General features: G+C 53.6%; 1 protein-coding gene across 1 annotated transcript in view; it reads left to right on the forward strand.

Annotated features, from left to right (window-relative positions):
* The window catches only part of CACNA1A (calcium voltage-gated channel subunit alpha1 A), a 175574-nt gene that overhangs the window by 101483 nt on the left and 59194 nt on the right, over window positions 1-14897 (forward strand). The window contains 3 exon segments of the mRNA XM_075577848.1: window positions 2746-2846; window positions 9896-10046; window positions 13655-13782. Coding sequence (XP_075433963.1) covers window positions 2746-2846; window positions 9896-10046; window positions 13655-13782 — 380 coding nt within the window.

Raw genomic sequence — 14897 nt, forward strand, 5'->3', positions numbered from 1 at the left:
GTACCTGTGTGTAACTATGTACCTGTGTGTGACACTATGTACCTGTGTGTGACACTATGTACCTGTGTGTGACACTATGTACCTGTGTGTGACACTATGTACCGTGTGTGACACTATGTACCCGTGTGTAACACTATGTACCTGTGTGTAACTATGTACCTGCGTGTGACACTATGTACCTGTGTGTGACACTATGTACCTGTGTGTAACTATGTACCTGTGTGTGACACTATGTACCAGTGTGTGACACTATGTACCTGTGAGTAACTATGTACCTGTGTGTGACACTATGTACCTCTGTGTGACACTATGTACCTGTGTGTGACACTATGTACCTGTGTGTGACACTATGTACCTGTGTGTAACTATGTACCTGTGTGTGACACTATGTACCTGTGTGTGACACTATGTACCTGTGTGTGACACTATGTACCTGTGTGTGACACTATGTACCTGTGTGTGATACTACAGTATGTACCAGTGTGTGACACTATGTACCTGTGTGTGACACTATGTACCTGTGTGTGACACTATGTACCTGTGTGTGACACTATGTACCTGTGTGACACTATGTACCTGTGTGTGACACTATGTACCTGTGTGTGACACTATGTACCTGTGTGACACTATGTACCTGTGTGTAACTATGTACCTATGTGTGACACTATGTACCTGTGTGTGACACTATGTACCTGTGTGTGACACTATGTACCTGTGTGTGACACTATGTACATGTGTGTGACACTATGTACCTGTGTGTGACACTATGTACCTGTGTGTAACTATGTACCTGTGTGTGACACTATGTACCTGTGTGTGACACTATGTACCTGTGTGTAACTATGTACATGTGTGTGACACTATGTACCTGTGTGACACTATGTACCTGTGTGTGACACTATGTACCTGTGTGTGACACTATGTACCTGTGTGTGACACTATGTACCTGTGTGTAACACTATGTTCCTGTGTGTGACACTATGTACCTGTGTGTGACACTATGTACCTGTGTGTGACACTATGTACCTGTGTGTGACACTATGTACCTGTGTGTAACTATGTACCTGTGTGTGACACTATGTACCTGTGTGTGACACTATGTACCTGTGTGTAACTATCTACCTGTGTGTGACACTATGTACCTGTGTGTGACACTATGTACCTGTGTGTGACACTATGTACCTGTGTGTGACACTATGTACCTGTGTGTGACACTATGTACCTGTGTGTGACACTATGTACCTGTGTGTAACTATGTACCTGTGTGTGACACTATGTACCTGTGTGTAACTATGTACCTGTGTGTGACACTATGTACCTGTGTGTAACTATGTACCTGTGTGTGACACTATGTACCTGTGTGTAACTATGTACCTGTGTGTGACACTATGTACCTGTGTGTAACTATGTACCCGTGGGTGTGACACTATGTTCCTGTGTGTGACACTATGTACCTGTGTGTGACACTATGTACATGTGTGCGACACTATGTACCTGTGTGTGACACTATGTACCTGTGTGTAACTATGTACCTGTGTGTGACACTATGTACCTGTGTGTGACACTATGTACCTGTGTGTGACACTATGTACCTGTGTGTGACACTATGTACCTGTGTGTGACACTATGTACCTATGTGTGACACTATGTACCTGTGTGTAACTATGTACCTGTGTGTAACTATGTACCTGTGTGTGTAACTATGTACCTGTGTGTGTAACTATGTACTTGTGTGTGACACTATGTACCTGTGTGTAACTATGTACCTGTGTGTAACTATGTACCTGTGTGTGACACTATGTACCTGTGTGTAACTATGTACCTGTGTGTGACACTATGTACCTGTGTGTAACTATGTACCTGTGTGTGTAACTATGTACCTGTGTGTGACACTATGTACCTGTGTGTAACTATGTACCTGTGTGTGACACTATGTACCTGTGTGTAACTATGTACCTGTGTGTAACTATGTACCTGTGTGTGACACTATGTACCTGAGTGTAACTATGTACCTGTGTCTGATTTCCAGTCTCTGTGTTTGTCTCGTTCTATATTATTATATTTCTGTCTTTTTCCCCTTTTATTTCTAAACAGTCCTTTATTTTCTCTCCCGTCTCCTTCTCTCCTCACTCTTTCCCATCTCTTGCTTTCTTCTCTATCACTCCCTTTCGCTCCTCTTCTTTCTCACCCCCTCTCTCTCACCCCTTCTTTCTCTCTCTCTCTCTCTCTCTCTCTCTCTCTCTCTCTCTCTCTCTCTCTCTCTCTCTCTCTCTCTCCCTCTCCCTCTCCCTCTCCCTCTCCCTCTCCCTCTCTCTCCCTCTCGCATCCCACTTTCCCTCTCTCCCCCTCTTTCTCACCCTTCCTCCCTCTCTATCTCATCCCCCTTTCCCTCTCTCCCCCTCTTTCTCTCTCTCACACTTCCTCCCTCTCTATCTCACCCCCCTCTTTCCCTCTCCATCCCCCTCTTTCCCTCTCCATCCCCCTCTTTCTCTCTCTTCCCCTCTTTCTCTCTATCTGACCCCCCTCTTTCACTCTCCACCCCCCTCTTTCTCTCTCTCACCTTACCTCGCTCTCTCACCCCTTTACCCCCCCCCTCTTTCCCTTCCTAACTCTCTTCCCCCCCCCCCTCTTTCTCACTCTCTCTACCCCTCTTCCCCTCTCACACTTCCCCCTCCCACTCCCCTCTCCCCGCCTGCTCTCTTTCCGCACACCCCACGCCCCCCCCCCCCCCTCTCCCCCTCGCAGATCTTCGGCAACATTGCGCTGGACGAAGATGATGATGATACGGCAATTACCGAACACAACAACTTCCGCACCTTCTTCCAGGCTCTCATGCTCCTCTTCCGGTGAGACCGACCCTCCTATATCAATACAACTTAACATTTCATTGATAATGTTTCCTTAAATCAATTTGCAGGAGCGCCTCTTAAAATGTAATGAACCATTTGGTATGTGGTCTGTGAGTTGATCAGGCAGACCCTTCCCTTAAGTGTTATTCAAGTGACTGTGGTTTGGAGTATTTAAGACGACCAGCTACATTGGCTGAGAGCCATATGGCTGCGTGTCCCGTCTGAAAGTGCCACATTTAAGTGTTGGGCAGAGTTCACATTGGAGGTGAAGACTGGAGGAAGATCTGGACTCTGAACAACATCTTTGCAGCTGTGAGGACTTTACTTTGTAAAAGCTGTGATATTTTGTACTCTTCCTGTCCTCCAGTACCTGGGAAGTCTCTCCTCCCTGTATCTCACTATGCCCTCCCTATAGCTTATTCTGTTTACTGTATCCGCGCTCCTTTGTGAACGTCTCTGTTCTCGCCAACTTCCCCACTCCACCCTTATTTAAACACCTCTCTCCCAACAACTTCTTTACCCCTCAATAAAAAACACCCCCACAAATCCTCTATTCACACCCTCTTTCTACTCCTTCCTGCTGCTGGGGATCTCCCCTAAACCTGAACCCAGACATACACACCTGATCTCACTCATGCCTCCCTGCCACCTCTTCCCCTGTAAATGGTGTTAACCTTCTGATTTAATACTGACTAACCTTAAAACTCGCCCACAAATCAAGCATCCCAACAGCCTGCCCTCATGGTTACTGTCCCACACCCACAGTCACTCCTACCCCCCATTGTGGCCAATCACTGCCATCTACAGCACTTACTCCCTCACCTGCTGTCTCTGTAAGTTCCCCATCATACCACTTAGATTGTAAGCTCTTCGGGGCAGGGATTTCCTTTCCTATGGTCTGATTTTGCTGCGCTTATTGTATTATATAAATAAAAATACAATACAATATCAGGACGACCCTCTGCGCTGCCCCCTGCAGACACCCACAGTAGCACCGCACAGACACCCATAGCAGCAGCACACAGACACCCACAGCAGCAGCAGCAGCAACACAGACACCCACAGTAGCACCGCACAGACACCCACAGTAGCAGCAGCAACACAGACACCCACAGCAGCAGCAGCACACAGACACCCGCAGCAGCAGCAGCAGCACACAGACACCCGCAGCAGCAGCAGCACACAGACACCCACAGTAGCACCGCACAGACACCCATAGCAGCAGCAGCACACAGACACCCACAGCAGCAGCAGCACACAGACACCCACAGCAGCAGCAGCACACAGACACCCACAGCAGCAGCACACAGACACCCACAGCAGCAGCACACAGACACCCACAGCAGCAGCACACAGACACCCACAGCAGCAGCAGCAACACAGACACCCACAGCAGCAGCAGCACACAGACACCCGCAGCAGCAGCAGCACACAGACACCCGCAGCAGCAGCAGCACACAGACACCCACAGCAGCAGCAGCACACAGACACCCGCAGCAGCAGCAGCAGCACACAGACACCCATAGCAGCAGCACACAGACACCCACAGCAGCAGCAGCACACAGACACCCACAGCAGCAGCAGCACACAGACACCCGCAGCAGCAGCAGCACACAGACACCCACAGCAGCAGCAGCACACAGACACCCGCAGCAGCAGCACACAGACACCCACAGCAGCAGCAGCAGCACACAGACACCCACAGCAGCAGCACAGACACCCACAGCAGCAGCACACAGACACCCATAGCAGCAGCACACAGACACCCACAGCAGCAGCACAGACACCCACAGCAGCAGCAGCACACAGACACCCATAGCAGCAGCACACAGACACCCACAGCAGCAGCACACAGACACACACAGCAGCAGCAGCAACACAGACACCCACAGCAGCAGCACACAGACACCCACAGCAGCAGCAGCACACAGACACCCGCAGCAGCAGCAGCACACAGACACTCACAGCAGCAGCAGCACACAGACACCCACAGCAGCAGCAGCACACAGACACCCACAGCAGCAGCACACAGACACACAGCAACAGCAGCACACAGACACACACAGCAGCAGCAGCACACAGACACCCGCAGCAGCAGCAACACAGACACCCACAGCAGCAGCAGCACACAGACACCCGCAGCAGCAGCAGCAGCACACAGACACCCGCAGCAGCAGCAGCACACAGACACCCACAGTAGCACCGCACAGACACCCATAGCAGCAGCAGCACACAGACACCCACAGCAGCACACAGACACCCACAGCAGCAGCAGCACACAGACACCCACAGCAGCAGCAGCACACAGACACCCACAGCAGCACACAGACACCCACAGCAGCAGCAGCACACAGACACCCACAGCAGCAGCAGCACACAGACACACGCAGCAGCAGCACACAGACACCCACAGCAGCAGCAGCACACAGACACTCACAGCAGCAGCAGCACACAGACACCCACAGCAGCAGCAGCACACAGACACCCACAGCAGCAGCACACAGACACACAGCAACAGCAGCACACAGACACACACAGCAGCAGCAGCACACAGACACCCGCAGCAGCAGCAACACAGACACCCACAGCAGCAGCAGCACACAGACACCCGCAGCAGCAGCAGCAGCACACAGACACCCGCAGCAGCAGCAGCACACAGACACCCACAGCAGCACACAGACACCCACAGCAGCAGCAGCACACAGACACCCACAGCAGCACACAGACACCCACAGCAGCAGCAGCACACAGACACCCACAGCAGCAGCAGCACACAGACACCCACAGCAGCACACAGACACCCACAGCAGCAGCAGCACACAGACACCCACAGCAGCAGCAGCACACAGACACCCACAGCAGCAGCACACAGACACCCACAGCAGCAGCACACAGACACCCACAGCAGCAGCAGCAACACAGACACCCACAGCAGCAGCAGCACACAGACACCCGCAGCAGCAGCAGCACACAGACACCCACAGCAGCAGCAGCACACAGACACCCGCAGCAGCAGCAGCAGCACACAGACACCCATAGCAGCAGCACACAGACACCCACAGCAGCAGCAGCACACAGACACCCACAGCAGCAGCAGCACACAGACACCCGCAGCAGCAGCAGCACACAGACACCCACAGCAGCAGCAGCAGCACACAGACACCCACAGCAGCAGCACAGACACCCACAGCAGCAGCACACAGACACCCATAGCAGCAGCACACAGACACCCACAGCAGCAGCACAGACACCCACAGCAGCAGCAGCACACAGACACCCATAGCAGCAGCACACAGACACCCACAGCAGCAGCACACAGACACACACAGCAGCAGCAGCAACACAGACACCCACAGCAGCAGCACACAGACACCCACAGCAGCAGCAGCACACAGACACCCGCAGCAGCAGCAGCACACAGACACCCACAGCAGCAGCAACACAGACACCCGCAGCAGCAGCACAGACACCCACAGCAGCAGCACACACAGACACCCACAGCATCAGCACACAGACACCCACAGCATCAGCACACAGACACCCACAGCAGCAGCACACAGACACCCACAGCAGCAGCACACAGACACCCACAGCAGCAGCACACAGACACCCACAGCAGCAGCACACAGACACCCACAGCAGCAGCACACAGACACCCGCAGCAGCAGCAGCAGCAGCACACAGACACACACAGCAGCAGCAGCACACAGACACCCACAGCAGCAGCAGCACACAGACACCCACAGCAGCAGCAGCACACAGACACCCACAGCAGCAGCACACAGACACACACAGCAACAGCAGCACACAGACACACACAGCAGCAGCAGCACACAGACACCCGCAGCAGCAGCACACAGACACCCACAGCAGCAGCAGCACACAGACACCCACAGCAGCAGCAGCACACAGACACCCACAGCAGCAGCACACAGACATCCACAGCAGCAGCACACAGACACCCACAGCAGCAGCACACAGACACCCACAGCAGCAGCACACAGACACCCGCAGCAGCAGCAGCAGCAGCAGCACACAGACACCCACAGCAGCAGCAGCACACAGACACCCACAGCAACAGCAGCACACAGACACACACAGCAGCAGCAGCACACAGACACCCGCAGCAGCAGCACACAGACACCCACAGCAGCAGCAGCACACAGACACCCACAGCAGCAGCACACAGACACCCGCAGCAGCAGCAGCACACAGACACCCACAGCAGCAGCAGCACACAGACACCCACAGCAGCAGCACACAGACATCCACAGCAGCAGCAGCAGCACAGACACCCACAGCAGCAGCACACACAGACACCCACAGCAGCAGCACACACAGACACCCACAGCAGCAGCAGCACACAGACACCCACAGCAGCAGCAGCAGCACACAGACACCCACAGCAGCAGCACACACACACCCACAGCAGCAGCAGCACACAGACACCCACAGCAGCAGCAGCACACAGACACCCACAGCAGGAGCACACAGACACACACAGCAGCAGCAGCAGCACACAGACACACGCAGCAGCAGCACACAGACACCCACAGCAGCAGCAGCACACAGACACTCACAGCAGCAGCAGCACACAGACACCCACAGCAGCAACAGCACACAGACACCCACAGCAGCAGCACACAGACACACACAGCAACAGCAGCACACAGACACACACAGCAGCAGCAGCACACAGACACCCACAGCAGCAGCACACAGACACCCACAGCAGCAGCAGCACACAGACACCCACAGCAGCAGCACACAGACACCCGCAGCAGCAGCAGCACACAGACACCCACAGCAGCAGCAGCACACAGACACCCGCAGCAGCAAACAGACACCCACAGCAGCAGCAGCACACAGACACCCACAGCAGCAGCACACAGACATCCACAGCAGCAGCACACAGACACCCACAGCAGCAGCACACAGACAGCCACAGCAGCAGCACACAGACACCCGCAGCAGCAGCAGCAGCAGCAGCACACAGACACACACAGCAGCAGCAGCACACAGACACCCACAGCAGCAGCAGCACACAGACACCCACAGCAGCAGCACACAGACACACACAGCAACAGCAGCACACAGACACACACAGCAGCAGCAGCACACAGACACCCGCAGCAGCAGCACACATACACCCACAGCAGCAGCAGCACACAGACACCCACAGCAGCAGCACACAGACACCCGCAGCAGCAGCAGCACACAGACACCCACAGCAGCAGCAGCACACAGACACCCACAGCAGCAGCACACAGACATCCACAGCAGCAGCAGCAGCACAGACACCCACAGCAGCAGCACACACAGACACCCACAGCAGCAGCAGCACACAGACACCCACAGCAGCAGCACACAGACACCCGCAGCAGCAGCAGCACACAGACACCCACAGCAGCAGCAGCAGCAGCACACAGACACCCACAGCAGCAGCACACAGACACCCACAGCAGCAGCAGCACACAGACACCCACAGCAGCAGCACACAGACACCCACAGCAGCAGCAGCACACAGACACCCACAGCAGCAGCAGCACACAGACACCCACAGCAGCAGCACACAGACACACACAGCAGCAGCAGCAGCACACAGACACACGCAGCAGCAGCAGCACACAGACACCCACAGCAGCAGCAGCACACAGACACTCACAGCAGCAGCAGCAGCACACAGACACCCACAGCAGCAGCAGCACACAGACACCCACAGCAGCAGCAGCAGCACACAGACACCCACAACAGCAGCAGCACACAGACACCCACAGCAGCAGCAGCACACAGACACCCACAGCAGCAGCAGCACACAGACACCCACAGCAGCAGCAGCACACAGACACCCACAGCAGCAGCACACAGACACCCACAGCAGCAGCAGCACACAGACACCCACAGCAGCAGCAGCACACAGACACCCACAGCAGCACACAGATACACACAGCAGCAGCAGCACACAGACACACACAGCAGCAGCACACAGACACACACAGCAGCAGCAGCACACAGACACCCACAGCAGCACACAGATACACACAGCAGCAGCAGCACACAGACAAACACAGCAGCAGCAGCAGCACACAGACACACACAGCAGCAGCAGCAGCACACAGACACACACAGCAGCAGCAGCAGCACACAGACACCCACAGCAGCAGCACACAGACACACACAGCAGCAGCACACAGACACACACAGCAGCAGCAGCACACAGACACCCACAGCAGCACACAGATACACACAGCAGCAGCAGCACACAGACACACACAGCAGCAGCAGCAGCACACAGACACACACAGCAGCAGCAGCAGCACACAGACACACACAGCAGCAGCAGCAGCACACAGACACCCACAGCAGCAGCACACAGACACACACAGCAGCAGCACACAGACACACACAGCAGCAGCAGCACACAGACACCCACAGCAGCACACAGACACCCACAGCAGCGCGATGCTCTCGAACGTTTAACCCTGACCACGCTGGCTTATTGGGCAGGAGCAGGAAAGGGGGGACTCTTGGGGGTGGGGGCATCTTTTCTGCGACTCGGGTGGTCTCATCTCCCAATAGAGTGAACCCCCATACCCTGAAAGCACCAAACCCATATTCTTTTCCCCCTTCGATACCTTTGTGGAAGCGGCCATCTTTTTGGAGCCCGCCTCTATATGCAAACCTCGCTGGTTTTTTTTACATGTGAGGTAAGATGGGGATGTGCGTCAGTACAACTCTTTTCTACGCGGTGATGCATATATATATTTTTGTCCTATATATCGAGCCCCTGCCCCACAGAGCTGACGCTCGTTACGTTCTGGTAGCCCGAGGCACAGGGAGATATGGTAATCGGCCCAAGGCCACAAGGAGAGCTCCCCTACCACTTCAAAGGCTGGGCTTTCACTTTCGTCTCTATGTAGAGGATGCCCGAGGCTCCCCCCTCTGCTGGTTGGCTGGGACATGCACCCACCACCTCTTGTTTTTTTTTTTTTTTTTTCCTCGCATGCGTTGCCGTGACACGCGTGTCGCTGTGCTCCCTTCTGCAGCAGTGCCACGGGAGAGGCGTGGCACGATATCATGCTGTCGTGCCTGGGGGGGAAGTTCTGCGACCCGCGCTCGGGGATACGGGAGAAGGAGTGCGGCAGCGAATTCGCCTACTTCTACTTCGTGTCCTTCATCTTCCTCTGCTCCTTCCTGGTGAGTGAGAGGGGGGGGGAGAGAGTGGGTGGGGGGAGAGAGGTGGGAGAGGGGGAGAAGAGAGTGGGTGGGGGGGAGAGTCGGGCGAGGGAGAGTGGAGGGGGGGAGAAGAGTGGGGGGAGGGAGAGAGGATGGAGGGAAAGGGGGACGAAGAATGTGGGGAGGGGGAGAAGAGAGTGGGTGGAGGGAGAGGGGGGATAAGAGAGTGGGGGAGGGAGAGAGTCGGGAGAAGAGAGGGCGAGGGAGAGGGAGAAGAAGAGAGTGGGGGAGGGAGAGAGGGGAAGAGGGGTGAGGGAGAAGGGAGAAGAGAGTGGGGAGGGGGAGAAGAGAGTGGGGGAGGTAGAGAGGGAGGAGAAGAGAGTGGGAGGGGAGGGAGTGGGGGGAGAAGAGAGTGGGGCGAGGGAGATTGGAGGGGGGAGAAGAGTGGGGAGAGGGAGGAGAAGAGAGTGGGGTGGGAGGAAAAGTAGCGGGATTGAGAGTGGAGTGGGGAGTGAGAGTGGAAGGGAGGACAGAAGGGGGGAGGAGAAGAGAGAGAGAAGACGTGGGGGGAGGAGAGGGTGGAGAGAAGGGGGGAGGGAGGGGGATAGGAGAGAAGTTGTGGGGAAAAGAGGTGGGGGGAGAAAGAAGGGGGCTGGAGGGGGAGGGAAGGAGAAGAGGGAGAGAACAGGACAGAGAGGAAGAGACGGGGAAGGGAAGTCGAGGAGATGGCGGGGTGGAAGGAAAGGAGGGGAGAGAGAGAGATAAGCCGGGTCACTGAAAGGGTGGAGGGAGAGACCCTCTCTGTGATAGATAGCCGTGTGTCTGTGAGTGATAGATAGCCGTGTGTCTGTGAGTGATAGATAGCCATGTGTCTGGGTGATAGATAGCCGTGTGTCTGTGAGTGATAGATAGCCGTGTGTCTGTGTGTGATAGATAGCCGTGTGTCTGTGAGATAGATAGCCGTGTGTCTGTGAGTGATAGATAGCCATGTGTCTGGGTGATAGCCGTGTGTCTGTGAGTGATAGATAGCCATGTGTCTGTGTGAGATAGATAGCCATGTGTCTGGGTGATAGATAGCCGTGTGTCTGTGTGTGATAGATAGCCGTGTGTCTGTGAGATAGATAGCCGTGTGTCTGTGAGATAGATAGCCGTGTGTCTGTGAGTGATAGATAGCCGTGTGTCTGTGAGTGATAGATAGCTGTGTGTCTGTGAGATAGATAGCCGTGTGTCTGTGAGTGATAGATAGCCATGTGTCTGGGTGATAGCCGTGTGTCTGTGAGTGATAGATAGCCATGTGTCTGGGTGATAGATAGCCGTGTGTCTGTGTGTGATAGATAGCCATGTGTCTGGGTGATAGATAGCTGTGTGTCTGTGAGATAGATAGCCGTGTGTCTGTGAGTGATAGATAGCCATGTGTCTGGGTGATAGATAGCCGTGTGTCTGTGTGTGATAGATAGCCGTGTGTCTGTGTGTGATAGATAGCCATGTGTCTGGGTGATAGATAGCTGTGTGTCTGTGAGATAGATAGCCGTGTGTCTGTGAGATAGATAGCCGTGTGTCTGTGAGATAGATAGCCGTGTGTCTGTGAGTGATAGATAGCCGTGTGTCTGTGAGTGATAGATAGCTGTGTGTCTGTGAGATAGATAGCCGTGTGTCTGTGAGTGATAGATAGCCATGTGTCTGGGTGATAGCCGTGTGTCTGTGAGTGATAGATAGCCATGTGTCTGGGTGATAGATAGCCGTGTGTCTGTGTGTGATAGATAGCCGTGTGTCTGTGAGATAGATAGCCGTGTGTCTGTGAGATAGATAGCCGTGTGTCTGTGAGTGATAGATAGCCATGTGTCTGGGTGATAGATAGCCGTGTGTCTGTGAGTGATAGATAGCCGTGTGTCTGTGTGTGATAGATAGCCGTGTGTCTGTGAGATAGATAGCCGTGTGTCTGTGAGTGATAGATAGCCATGTGTCTGGGTGATAGATAGCCGTGTGTCTGTGAGTGATAGATAGCCGTGTGTCTGTGAGTGATAGATAGCCGTGTGTCTGTGTGAGATAGATAGCCGTGTGTCTGTGTGAGATAGATAGCCGTGTGTCTGTGAGATAGATAGCCGTGTGTCTGTGTGATAGATAGCCGTGTGTCTGTGTGTGATAGATAGCCGTGTGTCTGGGTGATAGATAGCCGTGTCTGTGTGTGATAGATAGCCGTGTGTCTGTGTGAGAGATAGCCGTGTGTCTGTGTGTGATAGATAGCCGTGTGTCTGTGTGTGATAGATAGCCGTGTGTCTGGGTGATAGATAGCCGTGTGTCTGTGTGTGATAGATAGCCGTGTGTCTGTGAGTGATAGATAGCCGTGTGTCTGTGAGATAGATAGCCGTGTGTCTGTGAGTGATAGATAGCCATGTGTCTGGGTGATAGATAGCCATGTGTCTGTGTGTGATAGATAGCCGTGTGTCTGTGTGTGATAGATAGCCGTGTGTCTGGGTGATAGATAGCCGTGTGTCTGTGAGATAGATAGCCGTGTGTCTGGGTGATAGATAGCCGTGTGTCTGTGTGTGATAGATAGCCGTGTGTCTGTGTGATAGATAGCCATGTGTCTGGGTGATAGATAGCCGTGTGTCTGTGAGTGATAGATAGTCGTGTGTCTGTGAGTGATAGATAGCCGTGTGTCTGTGTGTGATAGATAGCCGTGTGTCTGTGTGTGATAGATAGCCGTGTGTCTGTGTGAGATAGATAGCCGTGTGTCTGTGTGTGATAGATAGCCGTGTGTCTGTGTGTGACAGATAGCCGTGTGTCTGTGTGTGATAGATAGCCGTGTGTCTGTGTGTGACAGATAGCCGTGTGTCTGTGTGTGGTAGATAGCCGTGTGTCTGGGTGATAGATAGCCGTGTGTCTGGGTGTGATAGATAGCCGTGTGTCTGTGAGTGATAGATAGCCATGTGTCTGTGTGATAGATAGCCATGTGTCTGGGTGATAGATAGCCGTGTGTCTGTGTGAGATAGATAGCCGTGTGTCTGGGTGATAGATAGCCGTGTGTCTGTGTGTGATAGATAGCCGTGTGTCTGTGTGTGATAGATAGCCGTGTGTCTGGGTGATAGATAGCCGTGTGTCTGTGTGTGATAGATAGCCGTGTGTCTGTGAGTGATAGATAGCCGTATGTCTGTGAGTGATAGATAGCCATGTGTCTGTGTGAGATAGATAGCCGTGTGTCTGGGTGATAGATAGCCGAGTGTCTGTGTGTGATAGATAGCCGTGTGTCTGTGAGTGATAGATAGCCGTGTGTCTGGGTGATAGATAGCCGTGTGTCTGTGTGTGATAGATAGCCGTGTGTCTGTGAGTGATAGATAGCCATGTGTCTGGGTGATAGATAGCCGTGTGTCTGTGTGTGATAGATAGCCGTGTGTCTGTGAGTGATAGATAGCCGTGTGTCTGTGAGTGATAGATAGCCGATTGTCTGTGTGTGATAGATAACCGTGTGTCTGTGAGATAGATAGCCGTGTGTCTGTGTGTGATAGATAGCCGTGTGTCTGTGAGTGATAGATAGCCATGTGTCTGGGTGATAGATAGCCGTGTGTCTGTGAGTGATAGATAGCCATGTGTCTGGGTGATAGATAGCTGTTCCCTTATCCCCCTTGCAGATGCTGAACCTTTTCGTTGCCGTCATCATGGATAACTTTGAGTACCTGACCCGCGACTCCTCCATCCTGGGCCCCCATCACCTGGATGAATATGTGCGCGTGTGGGCCGAGTACGACCCGGCTGCCTGGTGAGTCACACGGGGTGCCCCGGCCAATCACTGAGTGTGGAGGGCTTCAGCCAATCAGAGAGAGGGGGAGATCAACCAGCGAGATAGCAGGGAGGAGATCAGCCAATCAGAGAGGGGGAGATCAACCAGCGAGATAGCAGGGAGGAGATCAGCCAATCAGAGAGGGGGAGATCAACCAGCGAGATAGCAGGGAGGAGATCAGCCAATCAGAGAGCAGGAAGAATAGCCAGTAAGAAAGCAGGGAGGAGATCTGCCAATCAGAGAGCAGGAAGAATAGCCAGTAAGATAGCAGGGAGGAGATCAGCCAATCAGAGTGCAGGAAGAATAGCCAGTGAGATAGCAAGGAGGAGATCAGCCAATCACTGAGCGGCTGCGGGATCAGCCAATCAGAGAGCCGGAAGAATAGCCAGTAAGATAGCAGGAAGGAGATCAACCAATCAGAGAGCAGGAAGAATAGCCAGTAAGATAGCATGGAGGAGATCAGCCAATCAGAGTGCAGGAAGAATAGCCAGTGAGATAGCAAGGAGGAGATCAGCCAATCACTGAGCGGCGGCGGGATCAGCCAGAGAGCCGGAAGAATAGCCAGTAAGATAGCAGGGAGGAGATCAGCCAATCAGAGAGCAGGAAGAATAGCCAGTAAGATAGCAGGGAGGAGATCAGCCAATCAGAGAACAGGGGGGAGATCGTGAAACCCGGAGAGGAAGTAGAAGATCAGTGGGGAGGAGATCGGCCTATCAGAGAGAGAAGGAGATCATGCAATCAGAGAGAGAGAAGGAGATCATCCAATCAGAGAGCAGGGAAGAGATCATCCAATCAGAGAGCAAGGAAGAGATCATCCAATCAGAGAGCAGGGAAGAGATCATCCAATCAGAGAGCAGGGAAGAGATCATCCAATCAGAGAGCAGGGAAGAGATCATCCAATCAGAGAGCAGGGAAGAGATCATCCAATCAAAGAGCAAGGAAGAGCTCATCCAATCAGAGAGCAGGGAAGAGATCAGTCGATAAGAAAGGAGGGGGGAAAACAATTGGAGAGGAGGGAGGAGATCATCCAATCAGAAAGAAAGAACACCTTCCAATCAGAGAGAAAGAAGGAGAAACGCCAATCAGAGAGCAGG

This window comes from Ascaphus truei, chromosome 20 (genome assembly GCF_040206685.1).
Source record: "Ascaphus truei isolate aAscTru1 chromosome 20, aAscTru1.hap1, whole genome shotgun sequence".
Lineage (NCBI taxonomy): Eukaryota > Metazoa > Chordata > Amphibia > Anura > Ascaphidae > Ascaphus > Ascaphus truei.